General features: G+C 49.0%; 2 protein-coding genes across 5 annotated transcripts in view; one reads left to right on the plus strand and one right to left on the minus strand.

Annotated features, from left to right (window-relative positions):
- Positions 1–8,818, minus strand: part of MYO9A (myosin IXA) — a 188,774-nt gene extending 179,956 nt beyond the window's left edge. For all 3 annotated transcript variants that reach the window (XM_068410045.1, XM_068410044.1, XM_068410042.1), the window contains exon 1: positions 8,742–8,818. The gene's annotated coding sequence lies outside the window, so the exon portion shown is untranslated. The remainder of the gene's footprint in view (positions 1–8,741) is intronic.
- A 240-nt stretch (positions 8,819–9,058) lies between these two features.
- SENP8 (SUMO peptidase family member, NEDD8 specific) lies at positions 9,059–15,340 on the plus strand. 2 transcript variants are annotated; one of them, XM_068410065.1, is made up of 4 exons: positions 9,081–9,142; positions 12,162–12,250; positions 12,535–12,821; positions 14,057–15,340. In XM_068410065.1, exon 4 carries the CDS (start codon positions 14,100–14,102, stop codon positions 14,736–14,738), a length of 639 nt encoding a protein of 212 aa, XP_068266166.1. In that variant the 5' UTR covers positions 9,081–9,142; positions 12,162–12,250; positions 12,535–12,821; positions 14,057–14,099; the 3' UTR covers positions 14,739–15,340. The 2 variants fall into 2 exon arrangements, with proteins under 2 accessions (XP_068266165.1, XP_068266166.1); XM_068410064.1 differs by lacking the exons at positions 12,162–12,250; positions 12,535–12,821 and having other exon boundaries at positions 9,059–9,142.
- The last annotated feature ends 1,292 nt before the right edge of the window (positions 15,341–16,632 follow it).

Raw genomic sequence — 16,632 nt, forward strand, 5'->3', positions numbered from 1 at the left:
CATCTGCTAAATACTGTCCTGGCATTTCAGAGCTGCAGCTCCCTGAAGCACACAAATACACATAATTCCGTAACGATCAGGAATTTTGATGTTTATACATTTTGAAAATTAAATTGCAGCTGGTGGGAGTCTCACTAATAACAGCGGCATCTGAACCTATAATGATCCTTCACCTAAGGAAAATTGTTCAAGTTTTTTGAATAGTTGGCCCCTCCAGCCCCTGAAGAGCATACCTGAACCAAAAGTATGTAGATTAACGCTCCGAGAAAACCTAAACAGCAGAAAAGAAAGTTGATCCAGTCCTACAAAAAAAAAAAAAACACCACACCTTTCTTGGTGCAGAGGATAGACCATGCTCAAGTGAAAATAACTTACAACACAGAAAAACCGCACCTAAAACATTTTCAATCCATGTCTGCAGGTTTTAATTTCAAATATTATTTTTATTTTTTGCTTGAAAGAAGAGATATTCTCTCAAGGATTTCATTTTTACTAAAAATAATCCCAGCGCAAGAGAGAAGATTGCAATCTCCCCACCACACAGCCCAAATCACGAATATCAGCACCAAGCTAGTTTTAAATTGACTTTTTAAATGAGTTTTGTGTGCAAATGAACCCCGTTCATATTGAGTACAGGAGGTCTCGCAGCGGGGCCATTCGCTAGACTACAACAACTGCATAAAACTTCTCATTCAGCTTTTACTCCTCAAGTTTCACATCTTCCCGGCCAAAACAAAAATGAAAGCAGCGTTCAAGTAGGACAGCTGCACCGCAGAGAAGTGAACCAGAGGAGGAAACCCTGATGTTGCTAAAAAACCCAGCCAGCGAACGCTGCGGGCAGCATTCACACCTTCCTTCAAAAAGAACAAAATACAGGAAAATATGCAGGTAGAGTGGGGTTTTTTTTCCTTGTTTCAGTTTTCAGATCTTATTTCTTTACTGGAAAGACTTTTAGATGGGAGGATAAATTCTCAGTATCGCAGACATGGACTTTGGTGCTCACTTTTTTCTCTGTTACGTTTTCCTTCCTCCATCCACTGAAGGTGCTTTATTTCTTTATTTTTATATTTATTTTTATTTTCCCCTCACATTTATCGTGTTGGTCACCGTAGCCAAAGAGCAAGGGCTCTAGGGAGGTATTTAAATCACATAAATAGAGGGAAAGGAACATAGTAGTACATATAGGAGAGCTGAACTCAAAAACGATTCAGTTGAAGGCAGGCCTGCAGCTCCCGTCCTGCAATTAAAAAGGGATTTGAGCCTGAAACAACACACACGAGTCCATGTCTCTTCTAAAGAGCAGTAGCAAACATGGTGGGGCAAGCGATGGGCAACTGCTGCTCAGTCGTCTTCCTTGGCAATGTGTTTCTTAGAGGTACCACTTCAGCCTTACAAGAAGAAATATTACTGCTGATGTTTATTAATGCTAATAAATTCCTTAATCAAATCACTGCAGTGAAATCAGAGATGTATTTGGAGAAGCGCAACTACGCTTTGAAACGGGTCCTGGGCTTTGACAAGTCAAGATGCACTTGGCAATCACTGGAGTCGAACAAGGTTATGCAGCGAGCAGAAAAAGGGTATTTTGTTTATAAAATCGTTGCTTTTGGTTCGTTCAGTCTGTTCATAGTTTAGAAATACTCTTAAGATTCCTCGTGTTCTGCTGCAGGCACCTCAAACCTGACCTCTGCTCTGCATTGTCCTCCTATCTCCTCGCTTACCTTCCAGGCACGGAGAAGCGCCTCCGGATAAGATTATCCGAGGCGATGGCCCCAGCGAAGGAGCCTGCTCTTCTGACACGAAGCGCAAGCGCCTGCCTGTACGGATTATTTACGCAACAGTCTCACCGTGGAGGATAAAACACGTAGCGCGTGCCCTTGTTGCTCACCGAGACGTTTGCAAACGAGGTGGCCCAAATCCAGCCCGAGTTGCCTGTCCACTGCATCCTTTCTCCAGCAAGCCCTTCCCACTGCGGGGCTGAATCTTTATTTTCTGATGAGAAGAAGCAGAAGAAACAGTGGCTCTGCTTTTAAACGATGGCTGTCCAAGTCCCTCTTGGAGTAGGAGCCACCCTTACCACCACCACCAGCAACAAAACCCACATAATTATCCCGTTTACTGAGCAATCAGTGAATTAAGGAGCACGGACCAGCTCTCCTGCACTTAGGTTTCTCAAAGAAACCCCCAGAAGCATTATTTACCAACACAACCTCCCTCTTCCAAAAAATACTTATTCTGAAATCTTACAAAGTTGGTTGACATTGTTTTAATCAAGCACTACGTTTCGAATGATCTGCTGCACGCGATTATTTATTTATTTTTGCCTAATGGGACCACATTCCTTAACAATTAAATCATTTACTAATTCCTCCCAGGGGAGGTGGTCCTATGCACCCAACCTAACAGTTCCTAGGCAAGTAAAAAAGTCAACAGTTTGGAGAATTTTATTTCTATCTACGTATTTACGTAAAGTACAAGACAGTCGACTTAGGGAAGTCTTCTAAAGTAAGTATTTTTCATTAACTTGGTTGAAGTTCATCCCTCAAAACCAACCATGTAGATGCAGAATAGAATAAAAGAACTCTCGGTGGTCTATCAAAAACATTCAAAGTCTGGGTCAAAGCTCAGGTTTTTCAAAGATAGATCTATATGGGTTAGACACTCCACTTCCATTAATGCTCGACCATGATATATCAGATCCGGGATTATATACCTTTTTAAAGGTGATGCTTTAGAATAATAGGAGATCATCATAAGATTTTTTGATTTAAAAAACAGCACAGGGGCTGTCAGATTATCACGTCTAGTGGATAAAAGCAGAGACTAAACAAACATCCAAAGGAGGAGTAACTCTACCACTGATTTAAGGTCATTTTGGGGTATAGCAGAAGTGATTCAAGGTGGACAGATCAGCAAATACGATTCAAATCCAATAAAGAAACCCACATCATTTTGCTATTTTTACATGAATAAAGGTGGTAATCAAAATAGGAGCAGGAGAAAAATCAGTATCCACATACCCAGTATGCTCAGGTGGGTCCTAAATAGATAACTAGGTAACTATCAAGAAGTAAAAATACTGAAGAGCAGCCCATTTTAAAATACTTTTTTCCTCTCCTACTGCATGCAATATCCAAGTGGGGCAGACCACAGCTCTACTCCCCAACGGTCCTGAGAGAGATTTCCAGTAACTCCCACAAGTTGTAGGATGCAAACCATGATGATTTCTCTAAGAGAAGCTGAGCACCCAGTTTGAACCACGGAAGACACCAGGGTTGAAAGGGCCTGATCCAGCCCCCCCTCGACATGGGCAACTTTAGGCAACCTGCACATACAGCCAGCCTGTTCCTAGAGACCTTCAACACCCACAGGGATTTCATAAACCTTCTCTGGGACCTGAAGGAGACACTTGAAATTTACACAAGAACTAAATGGAGGGATGAAGGAAGACCATGGCACAGCTACACCCACATCTTACTTTAAGTCAGGAGTGTAGCCACAAAAAAAGCAGTAACTCAGTAGGTGTGCGACACGAGAGCCTGGAGGAGACGAGAGCCTGGAGGAGACGAGAGCCTGGAGGAGACGAGAGCCTGGAGGAGACGAGAGCCTGGAGGAGTCTCCCCACGTGCTTATCTCACATCAACAGCAAGAGAACGCAACCAAGCAGACCCTACCAATGTTCCTGGTAGAGGATGGAGAGTCGTAGCTCAAAGGGTCCAAGCACACCCCAGCTTGTATCTGGGACATCCTCGGTGCACCACGGGCTTGCCACTCTTAAGACTCATCCCCCTTGACGGACCATGGGCTTGGCATCCTAGCTCCGTGCCTTCATGAGGCTCTTAGTGAAACCCTAAAAAGGGCTGACAAGAGACACCAGCAGAGCCCAAAACAGTGACCCATGGCTTTGTTTCACAGAGCTGGCACCAAGCCATGCCTTGGCACGGTGTGGGTGGCCAAAGGCATCTGAGAACCCTACGCAAGAAAGGGATGCCTCAACCCCCTCCAAAGGGACGCCCATCCATGTCTGAAGAGAAACCGCAATGCAAGATTGTAATGGCAGAAAGGAAACAGGGGATTAACGATAAATACCTGTCGATTTAAGGATTATTTATTTCATTTTTGCCCAGGAAAATGGCGTGCAATCATTTCACCTCCAAGGAGTTTCCACCAAAACGGTGCAGAGCCGGCCACTTGCCAGCTCCGGGCTGCTTATGAGCAAATCGACCCGGGTGAGGACTATCCCCGTTCCCCTCCCAAGATTAACTTCAGCCAGATCACATCCTCTTTCAACAGAAGCCTGCTACTAGATTAGCTTAATGAAATCATGGAAATGCAGCGTAAAATGGCAGTTTAACACCCAAGGGGAAGGATGTGCTGCATGAAAAAAGGCTGCCACAGATCACATATAATCTGGTTCTCTTTGGACACTTTCCACCCAATACAGGCCAAACTGCTCCCCTTCCCTCCTCTTCTTGCAACCTGCAAACCACTGGTGGAAGATGACCAACGTGAGATATCTAAAATCATGAGGAACCCGGTCTGACCTCGCAGCCGACCCTGCTGGGAGCAGGATTTTGGACCGAGTGACCTCCCGAGGTCCCTTCTGACCTAAACGACCCTACGGTCCTCCATCAGAGGAAAGCCATGGAAAGAAAAAAATAATCTAGAAGCAGCACTACACAACCAGGCAGCATTAAAACCATGGGAATTTTGTTAAAATAAAAAGCCTTTGTGGCAAAGATACACAGTTCTCACCTCAGCTATAGGATTTTTCCATAGGTACCTGTTATAGGAGTCTTCCCCACAGGAAAAAAAGTGCTGCCACGATGACTAGCAGAGCTGTAACTCTTGATAATCATTTAAAAACAGGTACAAAAATGAGTTCAATTCTAAACTCCTTGTTTAATATGCTTCCCTTCTGAATTTTGACATTTTCTGAGGACATATGGCTTGCTGAGTCTGCTTTTAAATGTTCAGTTCCTAAGATACAGAAGTTAAGACACAATTGCAATCACAGGAGTGAGACGTACATGACACCACGGCGTTCAACCTGCCAAACACGGCAGCAAGATTTAATATTAAAGAGTCGCATAGAGAAAACACAGACTATTCCATTTCCCTTTTTTCCTGTTATTATCCATTATCTGGCAAGAGTTTCACATGTTTGGTTCATATATTCTCAATCCTGAACACCTGTGCCTTCACACATATACCCAAAGCCTACGGAAAAATTAGGACCATAAAAAACAATCTCAATTCTGATGATCTACAGCCACCCCACCAGCAGCATCTCATCCCTCCAATTCAATGAGAAACCCACGCCTGAGCTTTGTGATAATCCCAGCCACCTAACCTGACAACACGGCGTAGTATTCCCACAGCAGGAAGCCCAAAGTGCTTCTTCCTAGAGCAGGGAACTACGCAGACACCACCAAAACCTCCGATGACACTGCTTTTGTCCAGAGGAATGCTAAAGAAAGTCTCAAATTTGCAAAGTTAAGCCACGATCGTTTAAATATTTATGCTCGTGTTTACTTTTTAGAGAGGAGAGAAATCCCGGTCACTGAAGAGGAAGTTAAGCAAATGTAGGCACGCAGGACCCACGCCTGAGAAAATAAAATGCTCTTTTTAAGCTCAATACAAAAAAAAAAAACATATTCTAAAGCCAAAACCTGCACCCAGCCCATCTCAGGGAGCCAGACCCCGGGACCAGGCTGGGAGCTTCATAAAGTACATAACGAACGTGCCTTCAGCCTCAGGGAGACACGACAGCAAAACAACCCGTCTAAAAGCGATGGGGCTCCTTCCCGCAGACAGCAGCTCTCCTCAGCGCTCGGTCTGCCCTTGTACTTCTCGAGTATTCCGCGTGCAAGTGGGACCACAATCCCATTTTATTTACAAACCAACGGGACGCAGGAATTTCTGAAATCAAGTTTGACCAGCTAAGACGCTTCAAATGGCTCAACGATGTTGCTTTCTCCCCAATAAATGTATATTTCAAGGAATCAGATTCAAAAGCTCCACGGTTCAGAGCGAGAACTAGAATTTGGCAGAAAACGGCCACGCTACACCCAGCAAAAACAACCACCCCAGCTTTAGAAACTCCTGGATCCCATTTGCTCGAGGGTATCCAAGGCTTCAGGACTACGTGGCGCACTCGGTCCCAAGGCCGTAACAGTGAACCACCGTTTTCCTCACCAGTTGCATGGTGGGGCCAAGCTACAAAACCAGTGGAGGGACCAGCACCATCCCTGTGCTCCCAGTACTCCCCCTGTTGACTTGCAGGCGATGCGGAGGAGCGATCCATCCTTCCATGCGGAGCTGGACACCATCACTCCAGAAATCACACGGCGTACGCAAGCGGTTCGGATTTCTAGCACGGCCCTACCTGGAAACGGGCTAAATTAAGGTGGCGCAGGTAACCTCAGGTTTCACGTTTCCCGAGCACCTGACCTCGCATGCTTCACATTCTCAGAGGTTTTCTTGCAAACGTGACAAACACTCGCTAAAAATCACCATGAACATCCTCGACGAAAAGAATTTAGGCATAAAACATTGAAATGGTTAGATTTGCCTAGCAAAGGATGCCAACGGTTTGCTAGCCTGAGTTTTAGGTGGCATATGTAAGCGCCGGTGTTTGTGAAAGGTATCGCGACAGCAGATGTCACGTCGGCCATTTGAGACCTCGAAATCTTAAAATGCAGCTTCCCCACCCCAAAAAGAAGAAAAGAAAAAAAAAAAAAAGGTAAAAATGTGAATTTCATAAATCATAACCGGAGCGGTGGATGCACAGAAATAACTCTGAGGCACGCTCTGCCAAGCTGAGCCTACATTTTAATACTCTTTTAAATAATAAAGAGAATCAGGGTATTCAAATAAAGATTTTTTCAGGTGTTGCAGAGGCACCACCGAAGGACCACAGGCTTTTCAATAAAGATGAAACATCTCTAAAGCCACCCCGATTTATATACTGATTGCAATAAATAAATAAATATATATATATATATATATAAAAAGTTGCATCATCATTGATAGACCAGGAAAGAAAAGCTTATTAGTCATGTGCCAGGGCTGCTAAATTACCTTCCCTACTGTCAGCAGCCGGACCGACAGCTTCCAAAATGGTCTCGGGGATGAAAAATGACAGCCAGGAGTGAGAGCAAAGGCTGGGAGAGCCTTCATAAGGGAAAAACACGAAGAAAATCTTCTTAATTTAAATTAAAACCATTTCTAAAAATGAGAAAAGCCACTGCAGTGGATGAGTTCACTCAAAGATACAGGGGAAATTGTGATTATCGCGTGACTCCAGGACGACGGGCTGAAGAGAAGATGCTCTTCAGCGATAACACAGCCTCTCTGACCCCAACCGGAGTTTGCTGGCGCCCGTGGTTAAGCTCAGCTCCGTAAGGTCACGCTTAAAGCCTTCACAGCCCATCACCATCGCATCCAGGCACATCTCGTCAGGAGAGATGAGAAGACGACGCTCCCCTGTCATTTCCTAGCACCCCCCTGGGAAAAGGGGCAGGAAAACGCTCGAGCCGGCCACAAACCCATTTCTCCAACTGATAATCTATTTACAGAGCGATTTATTAAAACGCTTCGTTACCAATTTAGCAAAACACCACGCTGTTTTTTCCTCCCCGCAGCAGCTCTCTCCTCCTTTCCTTTGCCGCTACGTGATTATTTTTTTATACGCCGATGGGCAGGGTAACGCACGCCGCAGCGAGGGATGCGAAAGCCATGATTTCTGCTGAGCTCACGCTCCCGATTTTATTAATCTCGGCTTGATTTCAGGCTATGAAACTGTATACGGAGGAGGAGGAAGCCGATCTATAAGCAGAAGGGCGGCAAAACGCCCGGCTCAGAACTTACAGCAGGTCCTACCGCGAGTCACGTCGGAGGATTTTTTTGGGGAGGGCGGGGGGGATAAAGCAAAGGCCATTTCAGCTACATTTAGGAAAATTCCAGAAAGAAATACCGACTGTTTTAACCTTCGGAGGAGCAGTGCTCCCCTAAAGGTCCGGGGAGCGAGCTGCTGGGGAGTCAAACGCTGCGTTAAAAACCAGAAATATCTCGTTACGACGGGGTGGGAATCGGTAACGCCGCTCGCGTTCAGCGGCGTAACGGGCTGCTCCTTCGCCAAAGGCGACAGTGCTGACCCGGTCCCGTCGTAATGCCCATCGTCGTGGCGTCAGGGCTGCTTCCCCACTCGAGAAGGGCTTTGTAGGGATGCCACCAGCCCACGGACCCACTGGTGACACTGGGGAGGTAAAAGCTAACCCCACCACCACCATCTTCCAGGGTGGTTTTTTTCCACGACTCGCGTGTCCGACCCACCCCAAAATGGGGGTAAACAGCAGCGAACTGGCACCGGGGGATTAAAAACCAGCACCCCACGCGCGGGGAAGCCCAGGGGGGGCCCCGCGGACAGCACCCGGTCGCCGAGGAGCCGTCCCGCACCTTGCGCCCGCCGCCTCCCCCGGGAGTGTGGGTCACGCGTGGGGGCGAAGCCCGCGTGGGCCCAGCCGCCGCTGAGGGGCCGTGGGGGGCCGAGGGACTCGCCCCTTCCTCCGCCACCGAACAAAGGCTCGCACCGGGCGATGCTCCGCGGGATTCGCCTCACGCTCGAGCGGGAAGCGGGCGACCCCGGCCCCGAGCGTGAGGCACCGCCCGCGCCCGCCGCTCCCCCCCTCGCACACACACACGCACCCGGAGGCCCCCGCCCCGCCGCCGCCGCTCACCTGGGTGTCGGGGCGCGGCGCATCCCTCGCCCGCCGCCGCCGCCGCTGAGGGGGCTCCCGCGGGGCGCTGCCGAGGGGGGAGCGGAGGGGGGAGGAACAGCCGCTCCCGCCGCCGCCGCCGCCCGGGCGCTGCCCGACTGCCCGCGCGCGCCTCCCTCACGCGCCCGCCCGCGCGCCGCCGCGTGGGGGGGGCGGGAAGGGGGGGGTGGAGACAGGCGCGCGCCCCGCCCCGCCCTTCCTACCGCCCCGCCCCCCATCGCCCCGCCCCTCAGGCCACGCCCCCGCCCCGCCTCCTGCGCGGACCCTGCGGCCGCCCGGTCTTTACGACGCGGCGCTGCCAGCTTTACGGCAGCGCTCAGCAACCGGCCGGTGCCGGCGCGCGGCGGGCGATGAGGCGGCAGGTGAGCAGTGGCGGCGGCGGCGCGGGGGGGGGGTCCGGTCCGGTGGCGTTGCCACGGTAACAGCGGTGTTGCCACGGTAACAGCGGTGTCGGTAAGGCCCCGGCGGTGGGTGCCGTGCCCGGTGGGCGCGCAGACCGCAGCCGGTGGGGGTCTGTGCAGGCCTCCACCGCGTCCGGAAGCTTCAACGCGCGTTTTGACGTAAAATTATTAAAATCGTTAAACGTGGAATCGCGTTACCGGCACCGAGTGTCGAGCCGGGGCTGCCCGGGCACTGCTTGGCCTGGGTGGGCTCACAGGGAGCGGCGCTACCGGCTGGGCCCGGGCCAGGCCCCGCTCCCCAGCCCGGCCTTGACCCTGACCCCAGCCCCGGCGAACCCTTCCCTCTCCCCTTAATTCTCATTTATTTCCTCAGAAGCAGCGGGACGAGCGAGCTCTTCCCCGGGGGGGCTGCTCGCGTGCTCTGATCCCAACCGGCACCGTCTGCCACCCACCGGGAGCAGCTCGGGGTCGAGCACGTCGCTCCTCCACCATCTCCCCAGAGCAACGACAAGCCAAATCTGTCCCTCTGACCAAAGGCCTTCTCGTGACCAAAATCCTGCGACCTTTAGGGCTTTCAGACAAACGCGATTCCCTCCCAGCGCTTCCCACTACCCTCTTCAATAAACTCTTTCTCAAATTTAGGCGAACACGATCCAGCGACGTCCGGTTTAACGTCGTTTCGGTGATCCGAGCTGAGGGGTTTCCCATCGTTACCTCTGGGAGAGGCCCGGTGGCACCTCTCGTCCTCAGGCATTCAGGTCGCTGGGTTTTTTTCCTGTTAAACTTCATGTACTTGATGATCTTAAAGGTCCTTTCCAACCTTTAATGGTTAACCCCATCCTAGAGAGCAAAACGCGTTTGATTTAGTAGCTTTTGTTGTAGTTCCTCGGCCTTTTCGTTTATTGCCCCTGGGAGATGTCGCGGAACAAAGCCGCGTTCTGGAGTTTGGTTGTTTCGCGTCCTACACGTGCTTGGGTTGGGGAATTTGTCTGGAGAGGAAAGGTTTGGGCATTGTGCGTGCAGAAAGGATGAACATTTTTATTCTGACTCGGGCATTCAGGGCTTACCAAAGCTGCAAAGACTCTGTTCTCGTATCATACATGAATTATAGTCTATTGGCTACAAAATATTGCTTATATTTAACAAAAAGAGTAGACGAATGTGCTGCTTTTCTGGCTTAGTTGTTTAATATTGCTTGAGTCTCTTCGACTTTTGATTCTTGATCGTTCCAAAGACCTCAGCCAAGCCAACGAAAATTTCTCCGTCCCTCCTCCTCTTCCCCAGTAAAATCAGAATAATTTGTCTTTCACGTGGCTTTTTGTCTTTACCTCCATATACTTTAAATTTGCTACAGGAAGTTAGTGACGCGGCACCTTAAAATATTCCCTCTGGATGTTCTTCGCACCTTTAATTTATTAAAATAGACTTTAGGAATGTGACTCATCCTTAATTGATGTTCTCTTTGCTCCATCGCTGCTTATTTACACTCAATTACTAGGGAGTTTCATCCCCTGGCTCGCCAGTGCTGCTTTCAGAGTACAAGGCAACAATTACAAGCAGAAGGTCATTGTCTTTAATATTGTGAAAATAATAGGTTTAGGGTCTTTTTTTTGGGTCAGGTATTACAGAACACAGGCTTTGCCTCACACCCCGGCCACGGAGGAGTCCAAGCAGTTCATGGATCAAACTTGCGCTAACGACAACAGCTGATTTGTTAAATTGTTACAACTTAAAGAGATGAGAAAACCTCGACTTCTTGCCATATTGATGCAGGATGGCACCGTTTTTAAACCTAGAAACTAAACGGGTGGTTTCATCATGGTGGCTTGATGACATTTTTATTGAAATGCTCCTTTTTCTCTCCCTGGTGCTCTCATCTTAGCGCTCGAAGCAGGGCAGGTGACTATCCCTCCCCGAAGCAGAGGCTTTACAGAGAGTTTGCACAAATTCCAACTACTAATATGCAAATAAAATGAACAAGCAGCACTCTTGTTGGCAACCTACAGCAAATATTCCAGGCCTGAGTCACTATTTATTCTTATTTTATGAAAACTTCTGAACAGAGTGTGCCTGAGCCTTCAGGAAGCAAATCCTGGCTGCGCCTGAGCAGAGCTGCTTGCGATCTGCGACTGGATTTCCACACCCCTTCCCATCAAAGGTGCTCAGATCCACATCCCGGCTTCTCTGTGGATTCATCTTTAGCTTTACCCGGGAGGTTCTCCCGAACAAAACAACCTCTCTGATGGCTTTTCACAGCTCCACGATGCTTTTTCGGTCCTCGCCGCTTTCCTTAAGTAGCTCTGAAAGGCAGCCGAGCCTCCGAAGGGTTTTCCTTTAAGCTGTGGTGCTGCGCCGTGAGTCATCCTGCAGAACTCACAAGCAGTTTCCCAAATACCAGATGGCAGTAAAATTAAAAGTAGTAGCTCGTGGCAATTAAGAATTTGCTATAACCATTCTCCCTTCCGGACTGTAGGAAGCTGCCAAATGTCTTTTTTTTTTTTTCCTCGACCATAAAGAACCCACAAATGATGTTTCTGCAGAGTGGAAAATTAACAGAATACAGGACGCACGCTTCCTTCCCTAGCCCATAATCCCATTTGGACTTGACTGGAAAGCTCTTGGCTCTTTTTCCTACATCTCTAAGAGAAGATGAAGCAGAAAAACCACACAGTAAATGAAAATTTGGGGAATTATATGGGCACGTGTGAAAAGTATTTCAGCAGCAACCCTGGTAAACCCCCAAACTGGTTGCTCCTAGGCTGGCAGGATGTCCAGCTCTTTAAACAAGATTATATTCAGGCACGTTACGGAGCGGTGGGGACTTAGCTTGGCTGGTTTGGTTTGTTTTTATACCACAGGCTGTTGCAAAGGATTTGCTCCACAAACTTGGAAATTGTTTGAGTTCATTACTATCATGTCTCCAAATACCATTGTGTTTGGCTCAGTATAAACAACAACGACTGCTCCCCTTCCTTTTCAGTGACTCTCGCTGCTTGGCATCTCTTGGATCTATCAACGAAGAGTTATTCGCTTTTTCCAGCCCCAGATACGTCGGAAGGAAGGGCTGAGGTAGAGTATTACACATGCAGCGTGGCTCATCCCTTCTGTTATTTACAAGTCACATGCGATGTGATCTCGCCAAGATTTTTGAGAGATAAATCTCTCTTTAATTTGTGCATACCTGGCCAGGAAGGACTGTTTCATGATTCACGTCGCAGTAAGAAGCACAAATCTACTTCTTCCTAACATCTAAACAACACGACACTTGATTTTTTTTTTTATTTCCCCATCATAATGGATAATTAATGTCTTATTTATAGTGAATCATATTAAAGTGATCTTATCATTATTAGTTTTCACACAGTGCTTTAAGGAATCCTGAGATGTTTTCACGCTGCATTTGGCACAGAGGAGCAAAGGGTGAGGCCAAACCAGCTCCACATCACCGCTGTCCCCAGCTGAGGCTTTGTTAGCCCTGTCCTGGCAAGGAGAGAAGCATCAGGGGCTGATGGCGCATCGCAGCAGCTGAGGAGCCCGCGCCAGGGGATGTGAGAGCAAAAGGAAACCAGGGTGGATAGAGGGGGTTTAAATCAACAGTTTCTCTTCAGAAGATCTCCTCCTAAATCCTAGTCTGATGCCAGTGAGTATTTCGTGTTGTTTATTGAGTAGCACCTCCTAGCACGCTGTGCAACCTCTTTCTTAAAACACACTTTAATCCCCCCGGGACGTGAAGGCAGTACCTGCGAGAGCTTCTGAAAAGGAATTATGTGGCTGGTAGAAAGACCAGAATTAGTGGATAATTTGACAAAAGGAAAGGAGTCAGGAGAAGTCTTGCCTGGAAGACCTGTTGAAGTCCCTTGAGTAGGTCCTTAAACACGTGGGTGGAGAGAACCAGGTGCCACAGTCTACTTGAATTTGCTTTTTAAGGATAAGCAGCCTCTATTTGTGGAAAGCAGGCGCAGATTAAGAGGGAAGAATGTAGCCTGGACACATAACGGAGTAAAAGATTGGAACGAGTGGGGCGGCATGACCAGTCATTTCTGTGCCCAGGTGGAAGGCTGCAGGGATCTTCACCCCTCGGCGTACCCACGATTGCTTTCTCCTTTGGTGAGCAAAGTTTTGGCAAGTTAAAACCTGAGCTAAAAAAAACGATAGGTATTTTGCAGCCTGTCCAGCGTCGGTGGTACTTGAGTTATTGAAATCTCTACCGGTGAGGTGGAGAGGTGTCCTAAAGATTCCCACGGTAGGGAACTGGTTTGGTTGTGATCTTGTTTTGCTTTGGTTCTCCTTACTCACTGCCGCCTTGCCTCCCGTGCTGGCGGGCCAGCAGGTTTTCCTGGAACAGGTCACGCGTCTGGCACCGAGCTGTGTCACCACCTGCTAGGTGAAAGGGACCGTCTGCCTATCATATGGCCCCAAAAAGACTTTTATTTAAGGAACAGCAGTGATGCAAAGAACACAGGGATTGTCACTGTGCAGGTGAACCACTGAAACACCGACCAGCTTCTCCCAGATCACATATGGTTTCTGGGTGAAGTGCCTGCAGCTCCCGAGCAGGAACTGCTTTGAAATCACTTTGCTTTGAGGTTCATATCATAATGATGAAACGTTTTATCCCATCGGAGCCACGCACTGCTCCTAGAGCGGCAGAAGAGCCCGGCTCAACCTGCCACAGGCTGCAGATGAGGGGCTGCGTGTCCTCCGTCTGCTCATCCAGCAGCTGGTTCAAAAGCTGGTCCTTCAAATATCCACCTGGGAACCCCAGGCTTTTGCTCACCGCTTGCTGAGCACGAACTCGAGATGTTTGTTGCACTGTTTCTTGTCCCAGATGTGATCTAATTCCTTCATTTGTCTTCTACCCTTTCTGTGTTGCAGCTTTTGAAGTCTCCTGGAGTGCTGTGGCCCCGACCTGTGCAGGATGGACCCCGTTGTTCTGAGTTACATGGACAGTTTGCTGAGGCAGTCGGACGTTGCTTTGCTGGAACCCCCAAACTGGCTTAACGATCACATCATCGGGTTTGCCTTCGAGTACTTCGCTAACGACCAGTTCCAAGAATTTCGCGATCAGGTTTGTTTTATCAGCCCTGAGGTGGCTCAGTTCATCAAATGTGCCCTTAGTCAGGAAGAAATAGCCATATTCCTTCAACCACTGGACCTTCTCCACAAGAAGCTGGTGTTCTTGCCTATCAACAATAACTCCAACCAGGCTGCTGGAGGCACCCACTGGAGCTTACTGGTTTATTTCAGGGACAAAAAGTGCTTCGCCCATTACGATTCCCACAATGAATGCAACTCCTTCCATGCCAAGCAAGTGGCAGGGAAGCTGGAGGCCTTTTTGGGCAAGAGAGGAGGCAAAGCAACCTTCACGGAGGAGAAGGCGCCCGCCCAGCTGAACAGCTATGACTGCGGGATGTACGTGATCTGCAACGCGGAGGCTCTGTCTCAGGGATACTTCAGGGACCGGCCGGAACCTCTGCTACAACTCCTCACCCCTTCCTACGTCACGCAGAAGAGATCGGAGTGGAAAGCTCTCATCATGAAACTGGCGCAGAAGTGATCGAGGTGCAGCTCCAACCCCTCTCCCCACCCCAATAAAGTACCTTCCCCATCCAGGAGGCAGCACCCCCCAGTGCCTGAGGGAGATGCCCATGTGCAGGACTGTCCCAAAGAAGAAGAATGTAACCCCTCCAGCATGGCTACACCCCCTAAACACCCTGTTCCCTCCTAGAAAAGCCTTAGTTCCCCTCTGAAAACCACTGGCCTTTGAACTTCTGACCAGTAAAGTCACTTTGCTTTCAAAAAATCCTCTCGATGGGGAATTTTTACACTGATGGCTGTGGCAGAATAGGTTGCTAAAGAAACTTCTCCACCTGTGCCCAGCAGGCAGCACACCCTCGTTAGGTGGCTTTAATTGGCTACAGGCATTGCTGTTCCAAGCCAGGTTTAGCAAATGCCCTTTAAAACCAAACCCCCAAACACTTTATCCTGGCTATTTCTACTCTGTGCCTCCCTTGAGCAGTCTAGGATTTAGCAGTGAGGATTGTTTTTTCACCCCTGACAATCTGATGCTGAGATGGCGATGTCAAAGACGAGGCTCCAAAGGAAACTCTACGATTCATTAAAGAATGGGGCAAAAAGAAAATAAGGTTTTTTCACATAGGTGCTCCTAGGCTGAATGGTGATAGCTTTTTTTTGTGTCCCCCACCCCTGGCTTGCTCTTATTACAAATTAAAACCTGACTCTGAACTGCTGGCAGATTAATAGGAAGCTGAGAAACCCCATCCTAGGCAAGGAAACTTAATTGAGATGAAAAGCAACACTCACTCTTTGAAGATTTTTTTTTTTCCATTATGATTTTAGGTCGTCTCCATTCGGGGAGGGTTCACCAGCACTCCCCAACCCTTGTTAGCGTTCGGCGAGGCGGTCGCTGCTTCCTCTAGTGCAAAACCAGTTCTGTTACTCGAGAGGAAAAAAAAAAACCACACCAGGGAGAACAAAAGGACAGAGTTTGAGGTATAAAAGCCAAAGATAACCGCGGTCTCCTTGAAGCCCAAGAAGTCCTTAATACGCTTCTAATCGAAACCCTTTTCCTCCTGTGCTGGGATCTCAGAGCAGATCCTCTCGTTAAAAGACAGGCTTAGCAGCAGGGAAAAGAAATTAAAATTACAATGAGATGTCGTGGCGGGATAAGGAATAATCTCTAACCTCATAAGAAGCAAAGAGGAGGTTGCTCAGGCGGTGTCTAGCAGAGCAACCACACCCCAGCACCAACTGGATCAGGGAAATCCAGGTTAAATATAACCCTCGGAAAAGAAAAGGGGGAAGGATTATTTTTCACCCCAGAGCTCTTCACCCATCCCATTGCCAGCCCAGCCCCACTGGTGCATTTACCAGCACAGCACCAAGGGTGAGGAACTGTAGGAAGGTCAAACTTCCCTTGTTGCTGAGAGGAAGGTAAGTAGCCCCAGCCCAGGCTCTCCCAAAACACCCAGACAGTGGAGGGGCAGAATGAGGGTCGGGGTCGTTCCCCTCCTTCCTAGGCTGCCCAGACAGCTCCCTCCAGCCAGCTTCACCATCCCATGATTTAATCTCCTAATCCTATTTTTAGGGGTCAACTTGAGCCAGGGAGGAGCGCGGGTGGGAAAGCAGGATGGTGGATCCAGACGTAGAAGCATCGCGGGGGGACTCGAGGCAAGGGGCTGTGCTCCTCCACAGGGCACGCCGTGCTCCTCGTCCCTGTCCCCGAGGGATGGGGCAGGGCTGCCAGGGCCAGCAAGGTGAGACCTGGGGACGTTTCCTGCACCCGAGGCTTTACGTGGCATTTCTTTACACAAAGAAAAGCAAATAAGCTCAAGCAGGGCGTCACCGGGAGAGCAAACACCGCCTGGAAAACAAAACCGGGGCCTTGCAACCGGCTCCCAGCAGCAGACACCACCCCCAAACCCACCCCT

This window comes from Nyctibius grandis, chromosome 11 (assembly GCF_013368605.1).
Source record: "Nyctibius grandis isolate bNycGra1 chromosome 11, bNycGra1.pri, whole genome shotgun sequence".
In the NCBI taxonomy this organism is placed as follows: domain Eukaryota; kingdom Metazoa; phylum Chordata; class Aves; order Nyctibiiformes; family Nyctibiidae; genus Nyctibius; species Nyctibius grandis.

Coding starts and splice junctions, on each gene's coding strand:
- SENP8 (XM_068410064.1), top strand. CDS start 14,100: ATGGACCCCGTTGTTCTGAGTTACATGGACAGTTTGCTGAGGCAGTCG.